The 16,059-nt window shown below is 49.1% G+C and overlaps 1 protein-coding gene across 1 annotated transcript in view; it reads right to left on the bottom strand.

Annotated features, from left to right (window-relative positions):
* ZNF330 (zinc finger protein 330) overlaps nt 1–15,227 on the bottom strand; it is a 53,202-nt gene extending 37,975 nt beyond the window's left edge. The window contains exons 1-2 of the mRNA XM_073549772.1: nt 15,077–15,227; nt 2,775–2,904 (exon numbers count right to left, since the gene is read on the bottom strand). Coding sequence (XP_073405873.1) covers nt 2,775–2,894 — 120 coding nt within the window. The 5' untranslated portion in view covers nt 2,895–2,904; nt 15,077–15,227. The remainder of the gene's footprint in view (nt 1–2,774; nt 2,905–15,076) is intronic.
* Nucleotides 15,228–16,059: the final 832 nt, after the last annotated feature.

Here is a 16,059-nt window from a genome sequence, read left to right as displayed (position 1 = left end):
AACCTCAAAGAGCTGCAAGAAACATAAAAGGGATGGAAAAGTGATTTATAGAACGCCCTGAAACTCACCATCTACCGGTCACTGAGGAAGGACTACAGTTTAGCTCCATATTTGGAGAGGTTACGCCGCCTGAAAGACAGACAGACCCAGAGTCTGTACAGACAAAGTGCCCACAGCCTAGAGGTGGAAACATGGTGACACCAACAGACACAGGCGCTAAGGGAGAATAGACAATGCCAGCACTGCCAGCAGGGCGCCCTGGAGGATGAGGCGCACTTCTTTCTACACTGTAACAGATACACAGCAGAGACCCTCCATTCACATCCCGGACTTCATATCCATTGATGAGGAAAGAAAACTCTGCATCCTACTGGGGGAAGAGGAATCAATAGTAAAGATTGATGTCCAATATGTCACCACATGTCATAAGCTCAGAGAAACGCAAGACCCTCAAATGGACTGTTACTGCCCAAATTGTGCCCCACAACATCCAATCCCCATAACCCCAATTCCCTCCCCTGTCACACTTATTGTTTCTTGCTATGACAACACATTGTATTTTGGTCCTGCCAATAAAGCCTATTTGAATTTGAGAGAGAAAGTAAGGGTATGTGCCCACAATCGAGAACTGCTGCGGGTTTGACGCAGAGTACTTATGCAGCTTCAAACCCATAGCGACCAGATGTTACAGCATAGTGGATGGGATTTCAAGAAATCCCATGTTCACTATGCATCCACAGACGCCCGCGGATCACCCAGGGAGACTTTCCAGACCACACCATGTCAATTTCTCTTGCGGAGACTAGTCTCCGCAAGAGAAATATCAATAGAAAGTATTGATTGCGGCGACTCTGCACGGTTCAATGACCACATGCGGATTTACCTGAGTTGAATAGAAGGCAGCACTTTGGATCGTGGGCACCGGCCTAAGAGTAAGAGTGAATAAATGCTGTGTTTTACACTAATCCACAGCATGTCAAGAGTGTTTCTGCAGCATTTTTCACCAATTCAAATGAATAGAGACAAATACAAGTATAAATGCAGCAAAAACAAATGTAAAAAATGTGTCAAAGACTCATGTTTTATATGCAGCATTTTTCCTGACACCACTCCGGTTTTTGATGCAGAAAAAGATTCTGTAAAAATGCAACGTAGCCTTAGTATAAAGCTAATACAGGTGCTTCTCACAAAATTAGAATATCATCAAAAAGTTAAATTTATTTCAGTTCTTCAATACAAAAAATGAAACTCATATATTATAGATCACTCTGTTTGTAATGACTATATATTTCAAGTGTTTATTTCTGAAATATATGCAGCCGCAGCTCTGGACCAGAATGCTGGCGGCAGTGCCGGGTGTTGAAGCGAGAGACTCATGCGAGTTTCTCGCATCACACACGATAGTGTGATCCTGGCCTACCTCAGATTTCTGCTGGAAGCCAACTACCTGATAAATGTGTAAAATAACACTTGCTTCCAGGTCTGCTATGCTTTTTTCCAGCTCAGCTTCACCTCCACCACAGATATGCCACATATCATTAGGCTAATCGATGATTAGAATACACTTTATGCTTTTTTGCAGTGTAAAGTCCTGTACAAAATTCTGCCAGACTGATTTTATCTTCTGTCATACACAACAACATAGCTACATGTTCATCATTGATCCGTTAGCTGGTTTCCAGCAGAGATCAGTAATTCTGCACTATGCTCTGACTCCACAACAGAGCTTGTAATGACCATAGTGGAAGCATTGCAGAACGGAGACCAGCATATTTGCACTGTATGTGATGCCTCCTGCTGACAGATAAGTGATGGGAAACTGCAAATACCACTCTGTTGATGCATATCACACTGTATCGTCTTCTGTCATAGGTATCAACAGAATGGAGCAGTTTTTTGGTGCTTTGTTTTACCTGTCTACTTCAGGCATCAAAACACATTTCAGCTGCATTGTGTTTCCATTGTGATCATTTCAAACTCCATTGTGGAAACAGAGTGCAGACATGGAAAGCAAAGTAACAGATCCATGATGTAAAAACACACATGGATTGTTGTGTGTGACAAAAGATGAAATCGGTCTGAGAGACTAGTGTACAGGATCATACAGTGTATAGGGTGTATTCTAATGATAGAAGATTCTATATGTCAGTGGTGGAGGCACTGCAGAGCTATGCTGGAGCCATCTGATAGAGGCCGAACTGAGCACAATAGACCAGGAGCATTGGAACTACAGAAGGAGGGTTCCAGTGGCAGCTCAAGGACAAATAGGGCCTGGAGGAGCATTGCTAAGAGAAATGATATGTGAAAAATGGGGCAATCTAAAAAATGAGTAATATTGGCACAAGTTAATTAATAAATATATGTGTACATTATTTTAAGACCACATTGTGGTGTAAATTGGATGGATTAGTATGAGTGAGAAAAATGACTTGCAAACTCACGCCATGAAGGCCCCTCCAGTACAGTGAGGGTTATGGAGTCGGGACTAGTCATGGTCCATTCAGCATTGATTGACATCCCACATAACAAAGACATAGCTTAGTGAGCATGTAAGTGTGGAAACTATGACTAGCCCCAGCTGCAGCAGTGCCCAGATGATTGGAAGGATTGGTGAGTAGCAGCACATACAGGGATATAATTAGCACTGTATTGCCATACTGTATAGTAGCATGCCCCTGGTACAGTTATTTAAATAGCACTGAGAGGTTTCCATTGATAAAATATCTATACTGTTATAAGCAGATGGAAACATAATTAGAGACAAGTCACATTACCATTGAAGAATTACAAGGATGTTTGGCCAAGTCCACAGTTCCTCTAGCAGCTTTTTGCTGTTTTTCCCTTTCCCTGCGATTCTCCGCCTTCTTACGGGCACCAGTCTTTTTTTTAGGCATTTTTCTGTTGCTGTTAGCAAGGACAGACAAACAGTGGTTGTAAAAAACAAAGCATAATTAGGTTCAGAATATATTACCACAACATATCAGCTGCTGGAATGAGTGCTGCATTAGGGACAAACTAATGATGGAATGGAGAAGCATTCAAATATGTGACAGCCGCTCCAGCCATTCTCTATGAGACTGCTGGAGACAGCCGTGTACAGCACTCTACCTACAGCAATCCCCCAAAAAATGGCCCACTGATCAATTCAAAATTGGGAACAATTTCCCCATGCTAGCGTTCTGTGCAGGTCTCAGCAGTCACACCCCAAATGATCTAGTCGCTGTCACCTATTCTATGGACAATTGGTAACCTCTTCCTAAAACCCCTTAAATAAAAATTAATGTAAAGATGAGAAAATAGTTTCCTAGGAGAGTCGTTCTTCAGAGAAATGTCTATAAAAGGAGAGTCTTGTAGATGCTGTAACCAAAGTAACCTGGTGGGTGGGATTAAGAAGAATATGACCCCTAAAATCCTAAAAAATAATCCCATTATCTAAATCCTGACGCAGTAAATGGAGAGTGGTGCACTGTGTAATATACAGCATGTGCTCCCTCATTGCCACAGAGTGGGAGTTATAGCATCCATTAGATCTTGTCAAAAGGGCATTTAATAGAAGTTATTTAGTTTTTTTTAATCCTTAATCAACAATATACAGTGCCTACAAGTAGTATTCAACCCCCTGCAGATTTAGCAGGTTTACACATTCGGAATTAACTTGGCATTGTGACATTTGGACTGTAGATCAGCCTGGAAGTGTGAAATGCACTGCAGCAAAAAAGAATGTTATTTCTTTGTTTAATTTTTTTTTAAATTGTGAAAAGTTTATTCAGAGGGTCATTTATTATTCAACCCCTCAAACCACCAGAATTCTGTTTGGTTCCCCTAAGTATTAAGAAGTATTTCTGGCACAAAGAACAATGAGCTTCACATGTTTGGATTAATTATCTCTTTTTCCAGCCTTTTCTGACTATTTAAGACCCTCCCCAAACTTGTGAACAGCACTCATACATGGTCAACATGGGAAAGACAAAGGAGCATTCCAAGGCCATCAGAGACAAGATCGTGGAGGGTCACAAGGCTGGCAAGGGGTACAAAACCCTTTCCAAGGAGTTGGGCCTACCTGTCTCCACTGTTGGGAGCATCATCCGGAAGTGGAAGGCTTATGGAACTACTGTTAGCCTTCCACGGCCTGGACAGCCTTTGAAAGTTTCCTCCCGTGCCGAGGCCAGGCTTGTCCGAAGAGTCAAGGCTAACCCAAGGACAACAAGGAAGGAGCTCCGGGAAGATCTCATGGCAGTGGGGACATTGGTTTCAGTCAATACCATAAGTAACGTACTCCACCGCAATGGTCTCCGTTCCAGACGAGCCCGTAAGGTACCTTTACTTTCAAAGCGTCATGTCAAGGCTCGTCTACAGTTTGCTCATGATCACTTGGAGGACTCTGAGACAGACTGGTTCAAGGTTCTCTGGTCTGATGAGACCAAGATCGAGATCTTTGGTGCCAACCACACACGTGACGTTTGGAGACTGGATGGCACTGTATACGACCCCAAGAATACCATCCCTACAGTCAAGCATGGTGGTGGCAGCATCATGCTGTGGGGCTGTTTCTCAGCCAAGGGGCCTGGCCATCTGGTCCGCATCCATGGGAAGATGGATAGCATGGCCTACCTGGAGATTTTGGCCAAGAACCTCCGCTCCTCCATCAAGGATCTTAAGATGGGTCGTCATTTCATCTTCCAACAAGACAACGACCCAAAGCACACAGCCAAGAAAACCAAGGCCTGGTTCAAGAGGGAAAAAATCAAGGTGTTGGAGTGGCCTAGTCAGTCTCCTGACCTTAACCCAATTGAAACCTTGTGGAAGGAGCTCAAGATTAAAGTCCACATGAGACACCCAAAGAACCTAGATAACTTGGAGAAGATCTGCATGGAGGAGTGGGCCAAGATAACTCCAGAGACCTGTGCCGGCCTGATCAGGTCTTATAAAAGACGATTATTAGCTGTAATTGCAAACAAGGGTTATTCCACAAAATATTAAACCTAGGGGTTGAATAATAATTGACCCACACTTTTATGTTTCAAATTTATTAAAATTTAACTGAGCAACATAACTTTTTGGTTTGTAAGATTTATGCATCTGTTAATAAATCCTGCTCTTGTGTGAAGTTTGAAGGCTCTAACTTATTTGCATCTTATCAAACCTGCTAAATCTGCAGGGGGTTGAATACTACTTGTAGGCACTGTAGGTTAGATACAACCAGTTAAACTTGAGACACCTACAGCTTCTGCTGAGAGCATGATGGCTATTCCCAATTTTGGAGCTAACTCTGTTTCCTCTAAATTAGTGCTATGACAGAATAATGATCATTAGGATATTTATGCTCTCTTTAAAGGGATCCTGACATCAGGTTTTGCTACCCCATCTGAGAGAAGCATGATGTAGGGGCAGAGACCCGGATTCCAGTGATGTATCACTTACTGGGCTGCTTGTTGTCATTTTGATAAAATCACGGTTTTATCTGCTGCAGATCTACAAATTCTCTGAATGCTGAGCTGCGTAACTCCATCCACACCACTAATGGGCAGCTTTTCGTGCATGGACCGCAATGCAGGGGCTATCTGCAGATCTCGCAACCTGAACTCGACAGTCTCATATATGCCTACGAAACTGTCAAGTGTGGGACAAGAGACCCGCAGAAGGTCCGTGAAATGTTCGGACTTAGTTTCATGGACATCTGAATAAGCCTTTATGATCTTCCATGCCCTAAACAGACAGGCTGACAGCACAGTAGTGTTTGTACTGGCTGTGACAGCATTCCACTTCACTAAAACCATCACAACCCTGTGGTGACAACTATAAACCACGGGAAGGATCCAGCACCACAATATTACTTAAAGACGACCTTTCATCAGTTTAAGCATGTTAAACTGGCCACATCATGAAATAGGGGCTGAAGAGCCAAATAAAACATTGTATTTTTTCAATTCTCATCGCCATTATGAAGATATTAGTTTTTAAAGTTTAGGTTATAATTTATGATAAGCCCAACTATGTTATCAGAGTCTTGTATCGAGGGGCATGTACGTTTTCCTCTGCATGACACCTTCTGCTTATGATAGGCCAACATCATGCTCATGAAAAAGAATACACTCCCAGTTCAGAAGAACATGGTTTCTCCTCTGAGATGTAGTGATAGACAACCCTGCTCTCAACGCTGATCGCTGCATCTGAGGGTCACAGATAGCCCTGCTCTCATCGCTGCATCTGAGGGTCACAGACAGCCCTGCTCTCAACGCTGATCGCTGAATCTGAGGGTCACAGACAGCCCTGCTCTCATCGCTGCATCTGAGGGTCACAGACAGCCCTGCTCTCAACGCTGATCGCTGAATCTGAGGGTCACAGACAGCCCTGCTCTCAACGCTGATCGCTGAATCTGAGGGTCACAGATAGCCCTGCTCTCATCGCTGCATCTGAGCGTCACAGACAGCCCTGCTCTCATCGCTGTTCGCTGCATCTGAGGGTCACAGACAGCCCTGCTCTCATCGCTGATCGCTGAATCTGAGGGTCACAGATAGCCCTGCTCTCATCGCTGCATCTGAGGGTCACAGACAGCCCTGCTCTCAACGCTGATTGCTGCATCTGAGGGTCACAGACAGCCCTGCTCTCATCGCTGATCGCTGAATCTGAGGGTCACAGATAGCCCTGCTCTCATCGCTGATCGCTGAATCTGAGGGTCACAGATAGCCCTGCTCTCATCGCTGCATCTGAGGGTCACAGACAGCCCTGCTCTCATCGCTGCATCTGAGGGTCACAGACAGCCCTGCTCTCAACGCTGATCACTATATCTGAAGGTCACAGACAGCCCTGCTCTTAACACTGATCACTGCATCTGAGGGTCACAGACAGCCCAGCTCTCATCGCTGCATCTGAGGGTCATAGCCAGCCCTGCTCTCATCGCTGATCGCTGCATCTGAGGGTCACAGACAGCCCTGCTCTCAACACTGATCACTGCAACTGAGGGTCACAGACAGCCCTGCTCTCATCGCCGATCTCTGCATCTGTGGGTCACAGACAGCCCTGCTCTCATCGCTGATCGCTGCATCTGAGGGTCACAGACAGCCCTGCTCTCATCGCTGATCGCTGCATCTGAGGGTCACAGACAGCCCTGCTCTCATCGCTGATCGCTGCATCTGAGGGTTACAGACAGACCTGCTCTCATCGCTGATCGCTGCATCTGAGGGTTACAGAGAGCCCTGCTCTCATCGCTGATCATTGCATCTGAGGGTCACAGACAGCCCTGCTCTCATCGCTGATCGCTGCATCTGAGGGTTACAGAGAGCCCTGCTCTCATCGCTGATCGCTGCATCTGAGGGTTACAGACAGCCCTGCTCTCATCGCTGATCGCTGCATCTGAGGGTTACAGAGAGCCCTGCTCTCATCGCTGATCGCTGCATCTGAGGGTTACAGACAGCCCTGCTCTCATCGCTGATCGCTGCATCTGAGGGTTACAGAGAGCCCTGCTCTCATCGCTGATCGCTGCATCTGAGGGTCACTCGTCCAGGTTTCATCTCAAGGCAGTGTGTGAGGAAGGGAATACAGTGTGATTACAACTTCAGCTTTCGACTACAGGGTGACGGTTTTGTGACCAAACATTTTTGCAACTTGCTGTCAAGTTGCAAATAAGTCACGTCAGGTGCGACTTGAAATGAAGTCTATAGCAAATGTCACTTGTAACCAGCAACAGAAAATCCAATATTCAGAAACATTTGCAACTCGGTGTCACAGGCAGAAACGTGACACTAAGAAATCATTGCATCCAATGTTCACTGCAGTCAGTCTTGGGGAGGAGGATATAGCTCAGCTGTCAACGCTCTGAGGGTAGAGCTGCAGGGGTGTTTGTAATCCCACTCTACTCCCCTCCTCCCACACCGAGTGCTGCGAGATGAAAGCTGAAGGTATAATCACACGCTCAGCTCTATATTACAAGTAGCTGCAGAGAGTAGAGCTGTGTATTATTATTTATGCTACAGGAGAAAGCATGTTTTTCTGACCTTAAGAGGTGGGGGGGGCGGATGCTTGCAGGGGGAAGTAGTACACGACCCAGAGACTAATATATGGCAATGTCCAGTTTGGCTTATCATAAATTATAATCTAATATTTACAAGTTAATATCTCCACAATGAAGTGGAAGTAAAAAAAAAACAACAACTCTGCAGCAACTTTTCCCTTATGTTGCCAGTATAACATGGTCAAACTTGTAAAAGGTCCTTATTAAAGAGCTTTCACTGGGGACAGCAGTACACAGACATTGTATGGCAGTATTACTTGGATAAGGGGTGTCTGATGAAGGAGCAGCCGCCATCTTGGAAATGGGGCCTAATGCTCGCCTCATGCCTGAGTTTGGCCTGTCCGTTTTGGTCTGAGTTGACAAGAATTACAGGCAGCTAACTGCTCCTACCCCCCCCCTCCCAGGGCCTGTAAGCATATTGAAGAAAACAGGATTTAGTGCTCCAATGTTGAATACCAAGGTCTTTTAGTATGATAATGAGATAAGGCCAAAGCAGAACTTCAAAACCTGAGTAGGAGCCACACCAGCATGGGGCAGGAAGGTGCCTGGGGGCTTCAATTAGAATATACCTTTCAGCTGAACACAGAAATAAAATACACATCCATTGTCTCTCCCAGCCTCTTCGACTCCATCCTAGGATCGCGGATTATGAGCACACCTTTCAAGTGATAGACTCATAAAAAATATCCTGAGACCTGGATTCCTTTCTGCAGGCCTTTGAGAGAACCTGCCTCCAACACCATCTGGCCCTGGATCAGTGGGCAAGGTACCTGACCCCCCGTTTGAGGGGTAAGTCCCTGGAAGTTTTGGGGGACTTACCTGCCGGGGAGGAGCAGGACTACAACAGCATCAAGCGGGCCCTGATCCAGCACTACAACCTCACCCCGGAGTCGTACCGCAGGAAGTTCCGGAGCCTGCAGCGGGCCTCAAAGGACACCTGGACCGACCACATGCGGGCACTGCTGAGAGCTGCGGAGCACTGGACCTGGGGTCTAGAGCTCACCACCCGCCAGGAGGTCCAGGAACTGTTCGTCACGGAGCAGTTCTTGTGGAACTGCCCAGAGGACCTCCAGCAGTTCCTCCGTGACCGTAAACCAAAGGGGGCTTCTGTTTCAGCCGCCCTGGCAGACGAGTATGCCAACAACAGGGCGTCTGAGCCAAAGAAGCCTGCCAGCAGCACCTGGAGAGGGGGTAAGCCCAATCCTGTCCCTGTCCCCCCCCAGCCCCCAGAGTGCAAGGGGAGTACCGCTCTGCTGCCTTCTCCAGGCCAGGAGCAGAACCCAGACGTTGTCATCATTGCAACCAGCCGGGACACTTTAAGGCTGCGTGTCCCCAACGCCATAAGGCCCCATCCCTGTCACAGAAACCGTCCACTGTTTTGTGTGTGGGAGGGGGTGGTGGGAGGTCCCTGACAATTACCAACCCGTCACCATCTGCCGCTCAGCGGTCATGGGACTGCGGAACACAGGCGTTGAACGAACCCTGGTACGTCCTGAGGTGGTGTCCCCTCAAGACTTAGTGCCTGGGAAAACCCTTTCCGTCTCCGGAATTAGAGGCGTTTAACCGGCGCTGCCCGTCGCCAAGGTGTTTTTGGACTGGGGCGCCGGGAGGGGAATGCAGGAGGTGGGAGTAACGCCAAATATTCCTGCCAATGTGTTGCTTGGGACCGATTTGGGGCGGCTAGTGTCTCAGTATGTGGCCACTGAACCCTCAAGTCCAACTCCCCAAGAATGTCATAACTCTACTGTGAATGTTAATGTGTTGAATGTGCCTCCAACAGTGGAGGAGGGAGTGAAACCTGATGATAAGCCATGCACTGACACTACACACACAAGGCTCAGTGAGGACAGGTGAGAAGACTTCAGGGGAGAGCTCAGAGGTGGAGGGAGGGGCTGCTATGGGCATGTAGGGCCCCTAAGTGAATCAAGCCTGCTGAGTCTAGGGCCTCTGCAGAAAGAGGAACAGGCCATGGGGGGAGGGGGCGTCCCAGAAGGGGAGCCACCAGGTAAGACCCCAGGGCAGGAGTTCCCTGCATCCGGGATGTCAGGAGGCCAGGGAAGTCTGCCTGACCCGGCGACTTGGTCAGGGGCCGAGGGGAAGCAGGAGCTACCTGTGGTCTCAGCGGTCGTGGCCGCTGTTACCAGGAGTAGGAGCGCCGGAGCCCAAGGGGCCTCGCGGAGGTCCGACGCTTCCCCCCCCTCCGACCAGGTGGCTGCTGAGTCAGACAGCGGCCAGGAGACAGATCCCGGGGAGCTGACAGAGGATGTGGCAGTTTCGTCAATTTTTGCCATATCGAGTCAGGGATTTCAGGCAGCGTTAGAAGCTGACGCTAGCCTGAAAGCTCTCAAGGAGCAGGCGGCACAGCCTCCCCTGGTGTCCGACCGCGAGCGAGTGGTCTGGGACCAGGGATGGCTGTACCGGGTAACGGTCCAGCAGGGTTCACCGGAGGCGTGGCCCAGGGACCGACAGTTAGTGGTACTCTATCCGTTCAGGGCAGAATTGTTGCGGATCACACACGATAATAGCCGGACACCTAGGGATCACTAAAACCAGGGCCAGGCTAGCTCAGCATTTCTACTGGCCGGGTATGAGGACCGAGGTGACTGCCTACTGCCGTTCGAGTGACACCTGTCAGAGGGTGGGGAAGGCGGGGCTGCGCCCCAATGCCCCACTGGTAACTCTTCCCATCATCGAAGAGCCTTTCTCGAAGGTGGCTGTGGATCTCATTGGACCTCTGTCCACTCCCAGTCGCTCTGAGAAATGCTTCATACTAACGGTAGTGGACTATGCCACCCGGTACCCGGAGGCGGTAGCTTTGTCATCCATTCGGGCCGGCAAAGTGGCCACTGCCTTACTGGAGATTTTCTCCAGAGTGGGGTTCCCCCAGGAAATGCTCACCGACTGAGGGACCCAGTTCAGGTCGCAGCTGATGGAGTCTCTCTGTAAGCAGATACAGGTGCAACATCTGGTAGCCAGCCCGTACCACCCACAGACCAATGGCCTGTGTGAGCGGTTTAATGGCGGCAACTTAAAGCAGATGCTGAAGATGTTGGCCGACTCCCACGGGAGAGACTGGGAGCAGTATCTCCCACACCTGCTGTTTGCCTACCGGGAGGTCCCACAGGCCTCAACGGGGTTCTCCCCCTTTGAACTCTTGTACGTGCGACGTGTACGGGGGCCCCTTGCTCTGGTGAAGGAAGCATGGAAAGGGGATTTGGCCACCCCTGGAGTGTCGGTCATTGAGTATGTCGTGCGCTTCCGGGACAGAATGATGGCCTTGACACGGCTGGTGCATGACAATATGGCTCAAGCCCAGGCTGACCAGAAGCGGTGGTACGACCAGAATGCTTGTGATCGGACCTACCAGGTGGGTCAAAAGGTGTGGGTACTGGTCCCCGTACCTTAAAACAAGCTTCAGGAGGCCTGGGAGGGTCCATAACTCGTGCACCAGCGGCTCAACGCTGTCACCTATCTGGTCACCCTGGACCACGCCCATGGAAGGAGGAAGGCCTTCCACGTGAACATGATGAAGGCCCATCATGAACGGGAGGCTTGTGCCCACCCAGTGTGCAACCTTCCCGAGGAAGCAGAGGTAGAAACCCTCCTGGATCTGCTCACCCAAGCTAAGGTGGGTGGATCCATCGAGGATGTGAGGGTTGGCCACCAGCTCTCGGAGGACCAATGTTCCCAGCTGGGGGTCACCCTACACCCCTTTCGGGAGCTGTTCAGCAGCCTGCCCTGAAGGACTGAGACAGCCGTCCATGACGTGGACACCGGCAATCACCCCCCGATCCGGCGTTCAGCGTATCGGGTCTCTCTTGAGGTGCACTAGCACATGCGCCAAGAGATAAACGAGAGGCTGAAGTTGGGGGTGATCCAAGTGTCCAACAGCGCGTGGGCTTCGCCTGTAGTCCTCGTCCCTAAAAAGGACCAAACTACGCGGTTCTGCGTAGACTACCGAGGGCTCAACGCTGTGACGGTCACCGATGCGTACCCAATGACGCGCATCGATGACCTGCTCGATCAGCCGGCCGGGGCCAAGTACCTGACTATCATGGATCTGAGCAGGGGGTATTGGCAGATTCCCTGGGGCACGGGAACGCTCTGCCTTTATCACCCCATTCGGACTGTACGAGTCCACGGTGATGCCATTCGGCATGAAGAATGCCCCTGCCACTTTTCAGAGGATGGTCAACACGCTGCTCGAGGGACTGGAAGGGTATGCAACCACGTACCTAGATGACATTGCCATCTTCAGTCCCACCTGGGAGGATCACCTAGGGCACCTGGCGCAGGTGCTCGGGCGGATCCATCGAACAGGCTTGACCATTAAGCCGGAAAAATGCTAGCTGAGTATGAGTGAGGTCCACTACCTGGGACACCGGGTAGGTGGGGGAGCTCTGAAGCCAGAGCCCGGGAAGGTGGATGCCATCGCATCCTGGCCCAGCCCCAGGACCAAGAAGCAGGTGATGTCCTTCTTTTGGACTGCCGGGTACTATAGGAGGTTTGTTCCACACTTTAGTGCCCTGGCCAAGCCCCTGACGGACCTCACCAAGAAGAAGCTGCCCATCGCAGTCGACTGGACAGTCGCCTGCGAGACAGCTTTCCAGGCACTCAAGACCGCCCTTTCTAGCTCTCCTGTACTACAGGTGGCTGACATCACGCGGCCGTTCGTAGTGCAGACAGACGTCAGCAACTTCGGCCTCGGTGCTGTGCTCAGCCAGGTCGACACTACGGGCCATGAACACCCCGTTCTGTACCTGAGCCGGAAGCTCCTGCCGAGGGAAGTGGCCTATTCCACGATGGAGAAGGAATGTCTGGCAATTGTGTGGGCCCTGCAGCGTCTGCAGCCATACTTGTACGGACGCCAATTCACCGTGGAAACAGACCACAACCCCCTCAGCTGGTTACACACGGTCTCTGGGACGAATGGGAGGTTGCAACGCTGGAGCCTCGCTCTCCAGCAGTATCACTTCATCATTCGCCACAAAAGAGGCAGGAACCATGGTAACGCTGATGGGTTGTCCCGGCAAGGAGAGGGTGCGGAAGGGCGCATGGGGGAAAACAGGAATGTGATACCCCCTAGCGCACTCTAAAGCAGGGAGGTGTGATGAAAGAGCAGCCACCATCTTGGATATGGGGCCTAATGCTCGCCTCATGTCTGAGCTCGGCCTGTACATTTTGGTCTGAGTTCACAAGAATTACAGGCAGCTAACTGCTCCTACCCCCCCCCCAGGGCCTGTAAGCATATTGAAGTAAACAGGATTTAGTGCTCCAATGTTGAATAGCAAGGTCTTTTAGTACGATAATGAGATAAAGCCAAAGCAGAACTTCAAAGCTTGAGTAGGAGCCACGCCAGCATAGGGAAGGAAGGTGCCTGGGGGCTTCAATTAGAATATACCTGTCAGCTGGACACAGAAATACACATCCATTGTCTCTCCCAGCCTCTTAGACTCCATCCTAGGATCATGGATTATGAGAACACCTTTCGAGTTACAGACTCATAAAAAATATCCGTGTGACCCTGAGGAAATCGCGCATCTGGCAGTACGACTCCTGAGTCGGTGAGGGCTCTGGGACCTGAGATATAGAGATTGGCCCTCCACAGCGACCCAATGGGGCCATGTTTGCTCTCCACACGACAGGCAAAACAAACCGCATTCACTGGTATCTCTCGTGTCCTGATCCGATCATGCTGTAGAAAGTTACCCCCTTTCTTAGATATTGGGAATAAGTTCTGCAGGGAGCTAAAGGGTGGAGATTATTAGCCCACCCTCTGACACAGGGGGAGGAACCCAGCATGCTTAAGAACTAGCAGCACATGGCAGAGACACTCCCTCTCTCACAGAAGAACCAGACGATGATGATCTAAGAAGGAACTGGGGACAGATCTGCCAAAGGGAGCAGCGGCCGCGCTTTGGGGACTGTCCGGCAAATAAGATTCTTGTCCCTGTGGACTGCAGAGCTCCCGGCACCCACATGCAACCTACAATCTGGTAAATTGACCTCCAGCTTAATATCTCTAAGTCTTGTACCCTTATTGTTATATTTTACTCTGACTGCAAATCCTCTGTAATTCCATTGTATAGCTTACTGTATATTTCTGTAATTATCTAGTGCGCCCTTAAGGCAATTAAACTATAAAATTATTCTTGGGCTGATGCTTTTACTCTGATTACGAATCTTAGAATACCCAGCGGGTAACAGGACATCCTCCCCGGCGGCCATTTGCTCTAGGTGCAGTTCCCTTACTGACCTGAGAGACAAAGGGGGCGCCGGAGAGCTGTGCCTGTGTAGTTACGTCACATTGGTGACGTGGGAGGAACTGGTCCTGTCCTTCACAGGGTGCAACACTACATAGACATTGTATGGCACTATTACATAAGCACTGTATGGCGGTACTGGCTGCAGCGGTACATAGACATTGTATGGCAATATTACTCAGGTACTAGCGGCAGCAATACATAGACATTGTATGGCAGTATTACTCGGGTACTGGCGGCAGCGGTACATATTGTATGGCAGTATTATGGGGTATGGCAGTATTACTCGGGTACTGGCGGCAGGGGTACATATTGTATGGCAGTATTATGGGGTATGGCAGTATTACTCGGGTACTGGCGGCAGCGGTACATATTGTATGGCAGTATTACTCGGGTACTGGCGGCAGCGGTACATATTGTATGGCAGTATTATGGGGTATGGCAGTATTACTCGGGTACTGGCGGCAGCGGTACATAGACATTGTAGTATGAGGGTATAGTGTTGCAGTATTTGGGAGAATAGGATAATAAAATGCCACGTATGATGTGTCCACACACTGGCAGGGTTCTCATACAGACATAATACTGAAGCCCTTGAGCCTCTACTCCTCACTGTGCGGCCAGCACATTTCTGTGAAGTTTAGGAAAACTTGCAGCAGCCCCAGTATGAGCCCGCACATGCGCACTGTGCAGGGAGGCCGCCACACTGCGAGTCACCGCGCCAGCATTAACAAATGTACAATAGTGAAATAAGCGGCCATAAAGGAAAGTGAGAAGACGACGTGAGACCTCCATCACGTACCTTGCGGCCCTAACTCACACCGGAAGCTACGGGAGAGAAGAGACTGTGCGGTGCTCAGTGCCAGCTGTGCGGCGAGTAGGTCACCTCCCACCATAACCTGTAGGTCTACACTGAACCAATAGTTGAGTGTCTTTCTTATCATTCTGTTACTACACACATAAAACAAGGCTTGTGATAGGCTAGAATACTGGCGTGTCCACCCAAGCCTCATCGACGTGTAAGCACCAGAGCAGTAACTATTGCTACTGGAGTGTCTCAAGCGGCTGCCATGTTTCTGGAGACTCGGTGTCATTTTACCTGGTAGTGATAAGTAAAGCCTTGGTGGTAGTGATAGTGACGGCAATCTGATCACGTGTGTCAAGCACTGGATCACTATCGCTACTTCTTGTCAGGAGGGGATTCATAATGGTTATGATTTTTATGAGGACACTGCAGATTGACCTCATTTTACCAAGTTTCCTAGGATTTTTTTGGCCTTTTTTAAATGAGAAAAAAATGATTTTCCCATTTGTTTTCTAATGAATTAGTTTTGCATTGTGGTGGCACGGCTGCTGGCTGAACATTTAATCTCATAGGGCAGCATGGTGGCTTAGTGGACAGCCTTGCAGCGCTGGAGTCCTGGGTTCAAATCCCACCAAGGACAATATCTGCAAGGAGTTTGTATGTTCTCCCTGTGTTTGTGTGGGTTTCCTCCAGGTTCTCCAGTTTCCTCCCACACTCCAAAGACATACGGATAGGGAATTTAGTTTGTGAGCCCCATTGGGGACAGTGATGATAATGTGTGCAAACTGAAGCACTGTGGACTATGTTAGCACTATATAAAAATAAAGATTATTATAGTGACTGATTTATTATTTTTACATTTTTTTTTCTTAATTTTGCAAATTATTTATTTTCTATTTTGTGTATTTCTTGCTTCATGAATTCACAAGACATTAATGGGGTAAGTATCGGCCTCACGGGGGACTAAGGCCTGTTTCACA

Source organism: Dendrobates tinctorius, unplaced genomic scaffold (assembly GCF_039654945.1).
Source record: "Dendrobates tinctorius isolate UK_male_01 unplaced genomic scaffold, ASM3965494v1 ptg000161l, whole genome shotgun sequence".
Taxonomy (NCBI): domain Eukaryota; kingdom Metazoa; phylum Chordata; class Amphibia; order Anura; family Dendrobatidae; genus Dendrobates; species Dendrobates tinctorius.
Note: the sequence above shows the minus strand (reverse complement) of the source record. Positions and strands in the feature narration are given on the sequence as shown.